The sequence below is a fragment of the Trichosurus vulpecula genome, chromosome 3 (assembly GCF_011100635.1).
Source record: "Trichosurus vulpecula isolate mTriVul1 chromosome 3, mTriVul1.pri, whole genome shotgun sequence".
Classification (NCBI taxonomy): Eukaryota; Metazoa; Chordata; class Mammalia; order Diprotodontia; family Phalangeridae; genus Trichosurus; species Trichosurus vulpecula.
The window spans coordinates 407,041,285-407,056,315 of record NC_050575.1 but is presented as its reverse complement, the minus strand read 5'-3'; the positions used below and the strand labels follow the sequence as shown (position 1 = coordinate 407,056,315).

The window sequence follows — 15,031 nt, the reverse complement described above, 5'->3', positions numbered from 1 at the left end:
ATCATGTAACAGAATGGTTTAAATGACTAATGATTAGAGAAATGTAAATTAAAACAATTCTGAGGTACCACCTCACACATATCAGATTGGCAAATGTGACAGGAAAGGAAAATGACAAATGCTGGAGGGAATATGGAAAAATTGGGACACTACTACCCTGTTGGTGGAGAACAATTTGGATCTATGTCCAAGAAGTACTAAAACTGTGAATATCCTTTGACCCAGCAATACCACTGCTAGGTTTATATCCCAAAGAGATCCAAGAAAAGGGAAAAGGACCTATTTGTACAAAAATATTTATAGCAGTTCTTTTTGTGGTGGCAAAAAATTGGAAATTGAGGGGATACACATCAATTGGGGAATGACTGAACAAGATATGGCATATGATTATGATAGAATACTATTGTGCTATAAGAAATAGTGAGAAAAAGGTATCAGAAACACCTGGAAAGACTTATGTGAACTCATGCAAAGTGAAGTTGAGCAGAACCGGGAGAATCTTGTACACAGTTACAGCAATATTGTAATGATGATCAACTGTAAAAGACTTAACTACTCTCATCAAGAAAATGATCCAGGACAATTCTGAATTATCCTTGATGAAAAATGCTAACCTATCCCCATCCAGAGAGAGAAATGATGTACTCTGAATGCAGATTGAAGAATACATTCTTTTTCTTCCTTTTCTTTTCTTGAGAGGTCATCAGAGTTAAGTGATTTGCCCAGGGTCACACAGCTAGTAAGTGTCAAGTATCTGAGATAAGATTTGAACTCAGGTCCTCCTAGCACTAGGGCTGGTGCTCTATCTACTATGCCGTCAAGCTGCCACTGAAGACTACTTTCTTAAAATGTCTTTATTTTTCTTTTTTTGTGTGTTTGTGTGTGTATATGTTTTTACTTCACATGCATAATTGATATCAAATTTTTGCCTTCTCAAAGAGGGGGGAGGGATGGGAAGAAAGGAGAGAATTTGTAACTCAAAATTTAAAAAAGAAAAATGTTAATTTTTTTTTACATGTAACTAGGAAATATTTAATGAAATAATTTTTTTTGAAAGTAAGATAAAAATCTTTTTTTAAGTTGAAAAGAAAATAGTCTGGAATTTGATTAGTCCAGTTAAATGATATTTGGTCCTTCAGAATAATAACATTAATCTATTTGTGAATTGACTAGTAGACTGGATGTAGCAAGTATAAAAGATTTTCTTAGGGATAACAACAGTCCAGCTGTTACTAGCATGAAACATTTCTTGTCTCCCAAGAGAAATAGTGGGTCTTTTAACAACTCAGTTAATCTTCTACTATATTGGAATCTGATAGTACCTGGCAAATAGCAAACACTGCTTCTGTGGGAAAGTGCTGTGTTAAAGTGAATTGAATTAGAGAGTAAAAGGTAGCAAAGTTTAAAGAAAAGAGGACCAGACTGTGTGTCTGAAGACTTAGGTTTTACACTTAGCTGTAATTCTTAATAGCTGATTGAATTGAAGCAGAACTAATCATAATGATTAAAATGGATTTAAGTACTATTGGCTAAGGATGAATAAAAAAGAAATAGAGCAATGTTTAAAAAAAAAGTAGTAGAGAAACAATAACTCCCCCAAAGAACTCATTCTGGTGATAAGTGTTAGCCTAAAATTTTTAAAACCTAGTTTGGAGGCAAGCAAACATGGAAGACCATGTTTAGGAGATGATGGTAATGAAGAAGGATACCTTCAAGGCTAAAACTAATTTCTAAATAAAAACTAAAATCTTCGTGGGCCTTAGTTTTGTCTTTGAACTGGGAATGAGAGTCCCAAACTTGTCAACAAGTAGATATACAAAGTATAATGAATGAAAAACCCTAGGACATAGAGCTTCTGAGTAATTAATAATCAATTCATTAATTAGGCTAGCCCACAATAGTAAATTGATGGCCATTGGTTTCTCTTACTAACCAAAGATAAGCCACAGAAAGCCTGAAAGCTTTACATAATCTTTGAAAGGGAATGTTCCTCACAAGTGAAAGTCCACCCTGATTGGTGGACATTTAATGAGGAGGTAGACTAGAAGTCTTCAGCTCCTTCTGCCCGGAATGTGGTGTGATCATGAGACTCGACCACCTCCAGACATCTAGACAGGTGAGTTTATCTCCATCAAGACCACTTTGGTTGGTTTTCTTCCTCATGAATTCAGTTACCCTAAATTCTAATGGAGGAGTATAAGAACAGGGGCTGTTTTCCTCAGGGTAAGAACTGCCCAGACTGGTTCCTATTATACTCTAAATAGAAGTTAGGTCTCCTAGTTGGGTGGAGTCTCACCCAAGATTGAAGAGCATATTCCTTGAGGGTTAGTGCTATTTTCCTTAGCCAGTCCAATCCTTCAGAGACTGACCTGTTACTGGAGTTGGGCCTTAATGAAGAAATAGAAGAGAAAAGCCTGGATCCCAATTTAATAATTGGTTATTAATGTACTAGTAAAATAATAATTTCTCTTAAAAGTAAAAGGAGACAGGATTCACTTGTAATGAAAGAAGTCTGTAATGCATTTGATTGCTTAGCCATTATTACCATATATCCCTGAAGAATCTTGGAGAATATGAGAGGTGCCACAGGATTGGAAAAGAGGATGGATTCTACAAAGCCTAGGCCAGTTCATTGGTAAGTGAGTGGTTAGGAATCAATTAGAAAAGACTTATTTTTTTTTCTATTTCAACCACAGTCATTTTTGGAAAAAATCTTTTCTCTCTTACCCTCCAAATTTTACCATCTTATACCAAAGAAATGCAGTTACACAAAAATACCCAAGATAGTAACTTTACCTGACAAGTCATAAAACATTCTCTTCTAGTGGTCTCCATTTTCTGTGCTATGAAAAGTGGTAACTTTTTTTAGTTAGTTGGTTCAGCATCTTTTTCATTTTGAAAAAAATCTTTATTTTGGTATTCTTTGTGTATGTGTTCAGTAAGCTCTACTTATTTCAAACTGCATCAGTATTAAGCATTTTCCAATGCTTCTCAGTCCTCATATTTATGATTTCTTACTATATAATAATAGTCCATTGTGTCCACATGCCATTTTTTTCTAGTCATCCTTTAATGGTGAGAACTCAGTTTGTTTCTATTTCTTTGATGTCTCAGAAGAGTACTCTTGTGAATGTTTTTTGTGTATAAACTCAATTTTAGCCTTGCTGTTGTTATAGAGAAAGGGTATGGCAGCATGGTACAGTGAGAATAGCTCTGAATTCAGAGTGTAGAGGACCTGGGCTCAAAATACAGATCTAACATTTATCCTACTTTTGACCTTAAGCAAGTTACTTTGGCTCTGTGGATCTCACTTCTCTAATTTGCAAAATGAGAAAGTTAGACTCTAAAGTCTCTTCTAGCTCTGAATATATGAATTGGAAAATAATCATTCTTTAATGCACATGTTTTTCACTTACTGTTACATACAGGAGATGGTAGCCCCCTCACCATGCTCACCTTTGCTCTTATTGCTCTGGGAGCACTGAACACTTGGTGTTCGTTACAGAACACATTTTGAGAAGCACTGTGATTGGATGAAGAAAGGGAGGAGACTACCTTAGTTGTGAAGAGATTGGGCTGATTGCTCAAAGGAACTGGGCATGTATGGTCTGGAAGAGTTAAATTTAGTGCCACTGTAACAACAATTTGGCTAGCAGCTGCTGTTGAGGTGTAAAACCCAACAAGAGCTGCCAGCACAGGTTCTTTGATCTGCTTTACTAAGGAAAGTAACTTTAAGGGGTTAACAATCTCACTTTAATTACACATAGATATGGCATTCACTTAGTTCAGGGGAAAAAACCAGCACCCTGAACTTCAGAGCAAATACAGACATTACAAACAGAAAATATCAACAGATCAAATAACACAATTCAAAAGTCTGATCAAGACATCATATACATAGTTACCAAAAAGAGAAACAACAACATCTGGGTTTTCTTCAAAGCCAGGGGGCTCCAGCGGCTATCCAGAGTCTCCACACCAACACTCTTCCAGTGAGTGAGAGCCCCAGACAAAATGCTAACCTCTGAGTTTATATACCCTTCTTAGGGCCCAAAGAGTTAATACCTAATCAGCAAAAGGGTGTGGGCCCAGGGCTTTGCACCTTGTAAGATTTAATCAAAAGCACTTGATTACTTTAGCATTCTCAAAGGGAAAACAGTAAAAAAGTCCCACTTTAATATTATAGCCACATGATCACTACCTTCAACTATTTCATTTTCATTGTTTTAGAAAAGGAATTAGGCATACTGTTGCTTGAGCTCAGAGGTCAGAAGTAGGAGCCATGAGCATACATTGTAAAAACAAAACACATTTATAATTCATGTCACTGGATCCATCAACAATAGTAAGCATTGGGGCAGCTAGGTGGCGCAGTCAGTAGAGTACTGGCCCTGGAGTTAAGAGGACCCAAGTTCAAATCCGGCCTCAGGCACTTGACACACTTACTAGCTGTGTGACCATGGGCAAGTCACTTAACCCCAATTGCCCTGCCTTCCCCCCTCAAAAAAAAATACTAAGCATTTATTAAGCATCTACTAAATGCCAGGCACTGGGCTAAGTGCTGAAGACACAAATAGTCCCTGCTGTCAAGGAGCTTGCAGTCTAATTATAAGAGGAATTCTTATGTGCCTATTATGCACCAGACGTGGTACTGGCTTACAAATAAAATAATAAAACAGCCCTTACTGGCAAAGAATTTACATTTGAACTGAGACCTGGGAAGACCTTAGCTTAAAAATGCCAAGGTCTTCCACTGCATCCAGGGCCATCTGAAGTTGTCCTGATCCATATCTTGCCACTAGACTAGGCTCTGGAGGAAAACGTGAGGCTGGTGACTTTGCACGGCCCTCCCTCATTTAAATGCAATTCAATTTCAAGTCATGTCACTACTTTCCTGATGTCATGGTCCTCTTCTAAAATAAAGGACAAACAACAATTTGTGAGTAGTACGAGCTCCCCAACTGGGGATCCAAGTGGTCAGTTCCATTTGGGCAACACAACTCCTTGCTCCTTCTTTCCTCTTTCTCTCCCTCTGTCCACACGAGGTATCATACCCTTACCTGTGGGTGCTCTGCCCAAAGGAATGTAAATTTTGATCACTGAAACCTTCAAAGATACCTTGGGATTTAAGGGCTAGATTTCTTTCTTTCTTTAGGGACCATGCCTAAACCCAAATCACTCTGGCTCTCATTGATGGGTCAATAGTAGGTCCTAGCTGAAGCCCCACTTCATCATTGTTTGGGCCCTGATGGCTCAGAGTGAATGTAATTAAGCAATTGTTTCTGTTTTGGCCAGAAACCTTGAGGGTCTTCCCCTCCCATATTGATTTTATTTATTTATTTATTTGTTTATTTAGTTTGCAACACACGGTTCTACATAATTTTGAGTTTCAGATTTTCTCCCCTCCCTCCCCAAGACGGCATGGAATCTCATATACCACGTATAACTTTGCATTGAATTAATTTATGCAGTAGTCAAGTTGTGGAGAAGAATTATGACCAATGGAATGAATCATGAGAAAGAAGAAACAGAACCAAAAAAAAAAAACCAAACCCAAAAACAAAAACTAAAGAGAAGAAAAAAAGGCGAGCATGAAGTGTGCCTCAATCTGCCTTCAAACTTCATAGTTCTTTCTCTGGATGTAGATAGCATTCTCCATTGTGAGTCCTTAGGAGTCATCTTTGTACCTTGTGTTGCTGAGAAGAGCGAAGTCTGTCGGGGTTGGTCCTCACGGAATCCATATATCTGTGGTTGTGTATAATGTTCTCCTGGCTCTGCTCTGCTCACTCAGCATTATGTCGTGTAGGTTTTTCCAGGTTGTTATGAAGTCCGTATCATCCCCATTTCTTATGGCACAATAGTATTCCATTACCTTCATATACCACAGCTCGTTCAGCCATTCCCCAATTGATGGGCATCCCTTTGATTTCTAATTCTTGGCTACCACAAAAAGAGCCGCTATAAATATTTTTGTACATATGGGTCCTTTTCCCGCTTGTGTGATTTCTTTGGGATATAACCCAAAGTGGTATTGCTGGGTCAAAGGGTATGAACATTTTTATGGCTGGATCATCTCACAACTCCACCAGCAATGTAACAATGTTCCAATTTTCCCACATCCTCTCCAGCATTTATCATTTTTCTGTTTTGTTATTTTAGCCAATCTGACAGGAGAGATGTGGTATCTAAGAGTTGTTTTGATTTGCATTTCTCTAATCGGTAGTGATTTAGAGCATTTTTTCATATGCCTATAGATAGCTTTAGTTTCTTCCTCTGAAAACTGCCTGTTCATATCCTTTGACCATTTCTCAATTGGGGAATGGCTTGTATTCCTATATGTTTGGCCCAGTTCCCTGTATATTTTAGAAATGACACTATTTATCAGTGACACTAGTTGTAAAGATTTTCTCCCAATTTTCTGCTTCCCTCTTAATTTTTGTTGCATTGGCTTTTTTTGTACAAAAACATTTCAATTTAACATAGTCAAAATTATCCATTTTGCATTTTGTAATGCTCTCTATCTCTTGTTGGGTCATGAATTCTTTTCTTTTCCATAAATCTGATAAGTAAACTATTCCTTGCTCTCCCAAATTGCTTATAGTATCAGCCTTTACTCCTAAATCATGAACCCATTTTGACTTTATTTTGGTATATGGTATAAGATATTGGCCTATGCCCAGTTTCTGCCCTACCATTTTCCAATTTTCCCAACAGTTTTTGTGAAATAGTGAATTATTAGCCCAGAAGCTGGCCTCTTTGGGATTATCAAAGAGTAAATTGCTATAGTTGTTGACTTCTCCATCTTGTATTCCTATCTACCCTTACTATTCAATTTGGTACTAGAAACGTTAGCTGTAGCAATAAGAGAAGAAAAAGAAATTGAAGGAATTAGAATAGGAAAAGAAGAAACTAAATTATCACTTTTTGCAGATGATATGATGATTTATTTAGAGAATCCTAGAGAATCAAGTAAAAAACTACTTGAAATAATAAACAACTTTAGGAAAATTGCAGGATATAAAATAAACCCACATAAATCCTCAGCATTCCTATACATTACTTACAAAGCCCAACAGCAAGAGACAGAAAGAGAAATTCCATTCAAAGTTACTGTAGACACTATAAAATATTTGGGAGTCTATTTGCCAAGACAAACCCAGGGCCTATATGAACATAACTATGAAACACTTTTCACGCAAATAAAGTCAGATCTAAATAAATGGAAAAATATCAGTTGCTTATGGTTAGGCTGAGTTAATATATTAAAAATAACAATTTTACCTAAATTAATCTATTCAGTGCCATACCAATTGAACTACCAAAAAATTATTTTACTGAGCTGGACAAAATAATAACAAAATTCATCTGGAAAAACAAGAGATCTAGAATATCTGGGGGATTAATGAAAAGAAATGCTAGAGAAGGTAGCCTAGCCATACCAGATATTAATTTTTTTTTAATTTAAATTTATTTATTTAACATATTTGGTTTTCAGCATTGATTTTCACAACAGTTTGAACTACAAATTTTCTCCCCATTTCCACCCTCCCCTCCACTCCAAGATGGCATATATTCTGGTTGCCCTGTTCCCCAGTCAACCCTCCCTTCTATCACCCCCCTCCCCTCTCATCCCCTTTTCCCTTCCTTTCTTGTAGGGCAAGATAAATTTCTACGCCCCATTGCCTGTGTATCTTATTTTTTAGTTGCATGCAAAACCTTTTTTTTTGTTTTTGAACATCTGTTTTTAAAACTTTGAGTTCCAAATTCTCTCCCCTCTTCCCTTCCCACCCACCCTCCCCAAGAAGTCGAGCAATTCAACCTAGGCCACACATGTATCATTATGTATAACCCTTCCACAATACTCATGCTGTGAAAGGCTAACTACATTTTGCTCCCTCCCAACCCATCCCGCTTTATTGAATTTTCTCCCTTGACCCTGTCCCCCTTCCAAAGTGTTTGTTTTGATTACCTCCACCCCCATCTGCCCTCCCCTCCATCATCCCCCCTCCTTTTATTTTTTTTTATCTTCCTCCCTCTTCTTTCCTGTGGGGTAAAACACCCAACTGAGTATGTATGGCATTCCCTCCTCAGGCCAAATCCGATGAGAGCAAGGTTCACTCATTCCCCCCTCACCTGCCCTCTCCCCTCCTCCCACAGAACTGCTTTCTCTTGCCACCTTTATGCGAGATAATCCACCCCATTCTATCTCTCCCTATCTCCCTCTCTCAGTATGTTGCTCTCTCATCCCTTAATTTCATTTTATTTCTTTTAGATATCTTCCCTTCATCTTCAACTCACCCTGTGTCTACTCTCTCTCTTTTACATATATATATATATACATATATATATATATGTATATATATATAAAACACACACACATATATATATACACATAGATATATACACACATACACATTCACTTATATATATACATAAACATATATATATGCATATTCCCTTAAACTACCCTAATACTGAGGTCTCATGAATCATACACATCATCTTTCCATGTAGGAATGTAAACAAAACAGTTCAACTTTAGTAAGTCCCTTGCAATTTCCATTTCTTGATTACCTTTTCATGCTTCTCTTGATTCTTGTGTTTGAAAGTCAAATTTTCTATTCAGTTCTGGTCTTTTCATTGAGAAAGCTTGAAAGTCCTCTATTTTATTGAAAGTCCATATTTTTCCTTGGAACATGATACTCAGTTTTGCTGGGTAGGTGATTCTAGGTTTTAATCCTAGCTCCATTAACCTCCGGAATATCACATTCCAAGCCCTTTGATCTCTTAATGTAGAAGCTGCAAGATCTTGAGTTATTCTGATTGGGTTTCCACAATACTCAAATTGATTGTTTCTGGCTGCTTGCAGTATTTTCTCCTTGATCTGGGAGCTCTGGAATTTGGCGACAATATTCCTAGGAGATTTCTTTTTGGGATCTATTTGAGGAGGCGATCGATGGATTCTTTCAATTTCTATTTTGCCCTCTGGCTCTAGAATATCAGGGCAGTTCTCCTTGATAATTTCTTGAAAGATGATATCTAGGCTCTTTTTTTTGATCATGGCTTTCAGGTAGTCCAATAATTTTTAAATTATCTCTCCTGGATCTATTTTCCAGGTCAGTGGTTTTTCCAAGGAGATATTTCACATTGTCTTCCATTTTTTCATTCCTTTGGTTCTGTTTTATAATATCCTGATTTCTCATAAAATCATTAGCTTCCACTTGCTCCAATCTAATTTTTTTTGGGGGGTTAAGTGTCTTGTTTAATTATGAAAAGCTTAACAACTTTATCTAAGTTCACATTTCTGCCAAATAACCACAAGCTGCTTGCTGGTTAGTAACTGGGCCTCCAGTGAGCAAAACACACTCAAGCTTGACAGCACTCAAAAAGACATATCCAATGTAGGGAGGCCTGTTTGCTATATATTGCAGAGCTAGTCTTAATCTATACCAGTAGTTTTCTACTTTTTCACTCTGAGGAACTGGGAAAAAACATTCGTGAAGCAAAACCATTCAAAATATTTACCTCAATTAGCCTTTTGCCTGTTTCAAGCTCATGAATAAAGATAACACTTTGTTAATTCTATTGTGGAAAACTTTTGCAAGTGGTTTTATTTACAATGCCAACGTTCCTTAAAGGGCAAGTCAAATAGCAAGAAAACTAAAGTTTAAAGGTGGACGATAACTGGACAAACTGCTTTACAAAAGAAGAAAAGGAAAGCCAAAAGTGCCACTTTCCATACAGAACCCACACAGTTTCAGTTTTATTCAGACCAAAGTAAAAAGACTTTTGATTATACTGGTTAAAACAGCCATAGGATTAGACTCTGGACACAAAAAACACTACACATGCAAAGGGAACGATCGATATCCTGCTAATACAACAGATTTGCTGCTGCATTTGTCTAATATTAACAATTATAAACAGAGCAGTGCAGCTAGTTATTTGGAACGATCCTTACAGTGTTACAGTGTCAACAGGCACAAAACTTCACTTTTCTTCACACCACTGGTTCTCTTTGCGTACCTGGGCTTCTTCCTCTTCAGTGAAGTCATTCTTGCTATTGAATGTTTTGCGAATCTCTTCTGGAGTTTTTCCCTTGATCATATTTGCAACAGTCTTGCATGTGACATCAAGCAAACCTTTAATGTCTAAGTAGTTTGCAATCAAAAAGGGTTCCTTGGTCAACTTTCAGGAATTCTTGGTCCCAAACAGGAATATCATCTGTTTGCTTCTCTTTGTTCTCATCATCCTCAGGAGGAGGAGGATCATCCTTGTGGTGGGTGCACCACTGAATTACCTTTTTTAATATCGCTGCGTTAACATTTGGTAGAGGAACTGGATCGTCATCCCCTTCATCATCCATTCCCAGATCTTCCAACATGGTCTTGATAGTTATAGACTGTTTTGCAATTTCAACATCAACTTCGAATATCTCTCCATCAGAACTCTGCAACTTAATTGAAGGCATGGTTCCGGATCCCCGGGGACCCCGGCGGGCAAGCTGGCAGAGCCGAGAAAACCGGGTGGGCTAAGGGGCAGGCGACGAGGGAGGGAAGGCCCCGAAACAACGCGGAGCACCGAGACCACTACCCAATCTAATTTTTAAAGTAGTATTTTCTTCAGTGGTCTTTTGGACCTCCTTTTCCATTTGGCTAATTCTGCCTTTCAAGGCATTCTTCTCCTCATTGGCTTTTTGGAGCTCTTTTGCCATTTGAGTTAGTCTGTTTTTTAAGGTGTTGTTTTCTTCAGTGTATTTTTCAGTATTTTTTTGGGTCTCCTTTAGCAGATCACTGACTTGTTTTTCATGGTTTTCTCGCATCCTTCTCATTTCTCTTCCTAATTTTTCCTCTACTTCTCTAACTTGCTTTTCCAACTCCTTTTTGAGTTCTTCTATGGCCTGGGGCCAGTTCATGTTTTTCTTGGAGCCTTTTGTTGTAGGCTCTATGATTTTGTTGTCTTCTTTAGGCTGTATGTTTTGGTCTTCTTTGTCACCAAAGAAAGAATCCAAAGTCTGAGACTGAATCTGGGTGTGCTTTCGCTGCCTGGCCATATTCGCCACCAACTAACTTGACCCTTGAGTTTTTCAGTAGGGTATGACTGCTTGTAGACTAACGAGTTCTATGTTCCACGTTTAGGGGGGAGGTGCCAGCTTTGCCACACCAGCACTGTTCCTTCCCCAACCCCCAACCCGAACTGGGCTTAGATCTTCAGCAGGGTGTGCACTCCTGCTCTGATCCGCCACTTAATTCCTCCCACCAGGTGGGCCTGGAGCTGGAAGTAACAAGAGCTGTAGCTGCCCCACCTCCACTGCCCCTGGGGCTGGAAGCCGATCCGCGAACTCCTTCCACTCCCACAGCTTTTCCCACTAACCTTCTCCGCAGTCTTTCATGTTTGTGGGTCGAGGGGTCTGGTAACTGCCGCAGCTCACATATTCAGGGCGCTAGGGGCCCCATCCGCCTGACTCCAAGTTTGGTTGTTCCACGCCGCTCAGGCTGGGCTCTGCTCTACTCCGTTCCCAGCTCCCAGCTCCCAGCTCCGTGTGGAATAGACCTCACTCAGAGACCATCCAGGCTGTCCTGGGTTGGAGCCCTGCTTCTCTCTGCTGTTCTGTGGGTTCTGCCGTTCTAGAATTGGTTCAGAGCCATTTTTATAGGTTTTTGGAGGGACTCGGTACAGAGCTCACTGTAGTCCCTGCTTACTCACCGACATCTTGGCTCCGCCCCCCCATACCAGATATTAAACTGTACCACAGAGCAGCAGTCATCAAAACTACCTAGTACTGGCTAAGAAACAGAGGTGTGGATCAGTGGAATACCATATTGAGTTTTTTTTGACCAGGTAAAAGAGGCCATTCTTTGCCTCATTTCTTACTCACCTTTATTCATCGAGTGGGTATTGCCTCAGACAAACAGAGACCTGGACAAGACCCTAAGTTAGGTCTCCCTGCATCTGGGGCCAAATCCAGTCATCCTGATCTGTATCTTACCACTGGACCTAAATGGCTTCAGAGGAGAAAGTGAGGTTGGTGACTTTACACAGCCCTCCCTCACTTAAATCCACTTCACTTGTTAGTCATGGAATCACCTTCCTGATGTCATGGTGCTCTTGGAGAATGAAAGACAAACAAGAATAATAACATTTGAATTTCATAACAGAACTATATTTGGGTAATACAAATACTTTTGGTGTTTCAGGAATCGGTGACATTCAAGGATGTGGCTGTAGAATTCACCTGGGAGGAGTGGGTATTTCTGAACCTGCCTCAGAAAAGTTGTATAGGGATGTGATGCTGGAGAACTATAGGAACTTGGTCTCTTTGGGTAAGAACAGCTGAAGGTCTTTGCTTAGTATGCATGGAAACTGACTTTTGATTTGTTGTTATCCTTGGGAATGTATCTTCCCCTCTGTTGTTTCAAATCTAAGGTTTTCAGTTTAATCCTAGTGTAGGTTTCATTATACACAAAGCATTTTCATTGTCTGAGTATGGAGTGAGTCAAATGAACTATTTTTCCTTAGTCCTACTCTCTAAACCATTCTTCCATAATACAGAATCCTTCAGTAGTCCTTTGTATTGTTTGAAGGCATCCTAGGATGCATACCTTTTCCCCCCAAAGAGACTGAACTCGTTATTAATTCTTTTATGAAATTTTATGGAACCACCGCAATTACAACCACCTAAAAAACAAACAAAAACCTACCTCTCCTTCTAGTGTACCCATTGAGCCCTCCATGGTTGAAAAAAAATCTCAGACATAATGAGTTAACATTGCCAGTGCCCTTGATGGCATAAGATCAATTCTGTACTCTTTTTTTCCAAACTTTTCTAGGAAGAGTTGAGAGAAATATCTAATCTATCTGTTCTATGATGAAATTCTGAAATGTCTCTCCCTAACACTTTTTCATTTTTAACTAAACAGGACTTGCAGCTTCCAAGCCAGATGTCATCTACAAATTGGAAAGAAAGGAAGCATCTTGGATGCCAGAGGCAGATATTCCAAGAAGCAGCTGTCCAGGTGATTACATAAAAACCAAGCAGATGGGTTGTTGCAAAATCCAGCTCTATTGGTCATTTTAGGTCAAAGCTTTTGTAAAATGTTGAACAAGTTGGTCTTATTAAAGCTTCTCAGGCCTGTTGAGAGGAGCTGAGACTTTGAAAGTTCATTTTTTTTAACTCAACAAGTTACTTTGTTTTGTACCTCTTTACTTATATGTACCTGTACTCTCAAAGAAAGTTATTGCCTCAGTAGTGGGCAGGTATTTCTTTTCTGTTCATTAAAGATTATCTTATCTTAAGGAGACATTCTTCTGTCTCACTTCCATCAATTCAGCCTCCCTTTTAAAATAAGCACATTATTTAAAATACTAACAATATGCCCTTTCCTTCTCAGTCTCCTTCTGATATTTTCTTTTGCATTATTTTTATGATTGTTTCTTTGTTGTTGTTACTTTATAAAATATTTAATCTTAATTTAATTTCCATTTCTTCAGTCTATCATGTAATATTTCATCCTGTTTCTATGGTTTGAAATTCTGTTATAAAAGGACAATAATATGTTCATATGACAGGACTTGTTTAGCCACAACTCCATCACTAGACCTATAAGTTTTTAACATTTTGCTATTTCACAAAAAGATGTGAATATTTTTGAGAGAGATCTTTGTTTTCAATAACATTTTGAGGATGGAGACCCAGTACTGGGAGAGTTGGGTCAAAGGGTATGAAAAGTCTTATAGCTCTAGCTGATATTGCTATGTTACTTTTTAGGAAAATGGTAGCACAAGCTTGATAAGTACCTATTTCAGCATAACTGCCAAATTTTGTTATTCTTTTAAAGTATCTTTGCTAATCTGATGGTGATTTAATGATACCTCCAAATTGTTTTCATTTTTACTTCTTTGATTATCACAGTTTGATTAATGTTTGAGGTAATTAGTAATAATTTCTCTTGTGAAAAATAGCTATATTGTTACTCTTAGAATTTGAATAAATTCCTTATATTGTTACTCTTAAAATTTGAATAAATTCCTTATAATATAGATATGTTAACTTTTTAGAGGAAATTTATGGCAATAATTGTCTGATATGACTCCCTTTCCTCATATTTCCTCTTTACTCTATTTGTTTCATGTCTCTGTCTCTCCTCCTCACTCTAAATTCATCAGTTCTCTCTGTTTTTTCTGTTCAGTCTCTTCCTTTCCTGTTTTTCACCCAGGATGTTAATGACTCATTTGCAAGCTCTCAAAATCATATACTTTTTATGGACAGTCTTTATTTTCCTTATTACATTCAAATGTCAGTTATTTATAATAAAGGGCTTATAAATCCCTCCAGATAATTTTATCCTAAGTCAGTTTATTTACATATGTTTCATCTGAGTCATCATACTTTCACATAAGATAAACTGTGATCCTTAGTGAAAGACCAGTGAGAAGAGCCTTCCCAAGTAGGAAGGCAAGAGAAAAGCTCCAAATTTGGACAACTTAGAACCTTGGGAAAGGGAAGAAAAGGCAGGGTTAATTAGTTCTTTATTCATTTTTTTCAGAGAGCAAAGAATTTGCTAGAGAGAAGTCTTATGAACGTGGTGAATATGAGGCCCTCAGGAGAAATCAACATCTTGCTGTGCATCAGAGAACTCATTCTGGAGAGTTTTTTAATGAATGTAAAGAGTGTGGGAAAGCTTTCCACTGGAACTCAGAACTTATTCGACATCAAAGAATTCATACTGGTGAGAAACCTTATGAATGTAGTATATGTGGAAAGGCCCTCAATATGAAGGCAAATCTTACTTGACATCAGAACATTCATACTGGAGAAAAACCTTTTCAATGTCGTGAATGTGGGAGGGCCTTTAGACAGAAGACACAACTTTGTGTCCATCAGAGAATTCATACTCGAGAGATTCCTCATGAATCTAAGGACTATGGGAAGACCCTCTTCTGCAACTCGGAACTTTTTGAAAATCAAAGAATTCATACTAGAGAGAAACTTTATGAATGTAATGAATGTGGGAAGGCCTTCAGGAGTAAG

The 15,031-nt window shown here is 38.1% G+C and overlaps 2 protein-coding genes and 1 pseudogene across 2 annotated transcripts in view; 1 reads left to right on the top strand and 2 right to left on the bottom strand.

Annotated features, from left to right (window-relative positions):
* The window catches only part of LOC118844122 (zinc finger protein 90 homolog), a 29,013-nt gene extending 13,983 nt beyond the window's left edge, over positions 1-15,030 (top strand). The window contains exons 3-5 of the mRNA XM_036751958.1: positions 12,198-12,323; positions 12,921-13,016; positions 14,547-15,030. Of these exons, the coding sequence (XP_036607853.1) occupies positions 12,290-12,323; positions 12,921-13,016; positions 14,547-14,794 (378 nt within the window). The 5' untranslated portion in view covers positions 12,198-12,289 and the 3' untranslated portion in view covers positions 14,795-15,030. The remainder of the gene's footprint in view (positions 1-12,197; positions 12,324-12,920; positions 13,017-14,546) is intronic.
* The window catches only part of LOC118844120 (zinc finger protein 420-like), a 444,485-nt gene that overhangs the window by 229,205 nt on the left and 200,249 nt on the right, over positions 1-15,031 (bottom strand). The gene's annotated exons all lie outside the window — the stretch shown is intronic.
* LOC118844121 lies at positions 9,581-10,584 on the bottom strand (annotated as a pseudogene).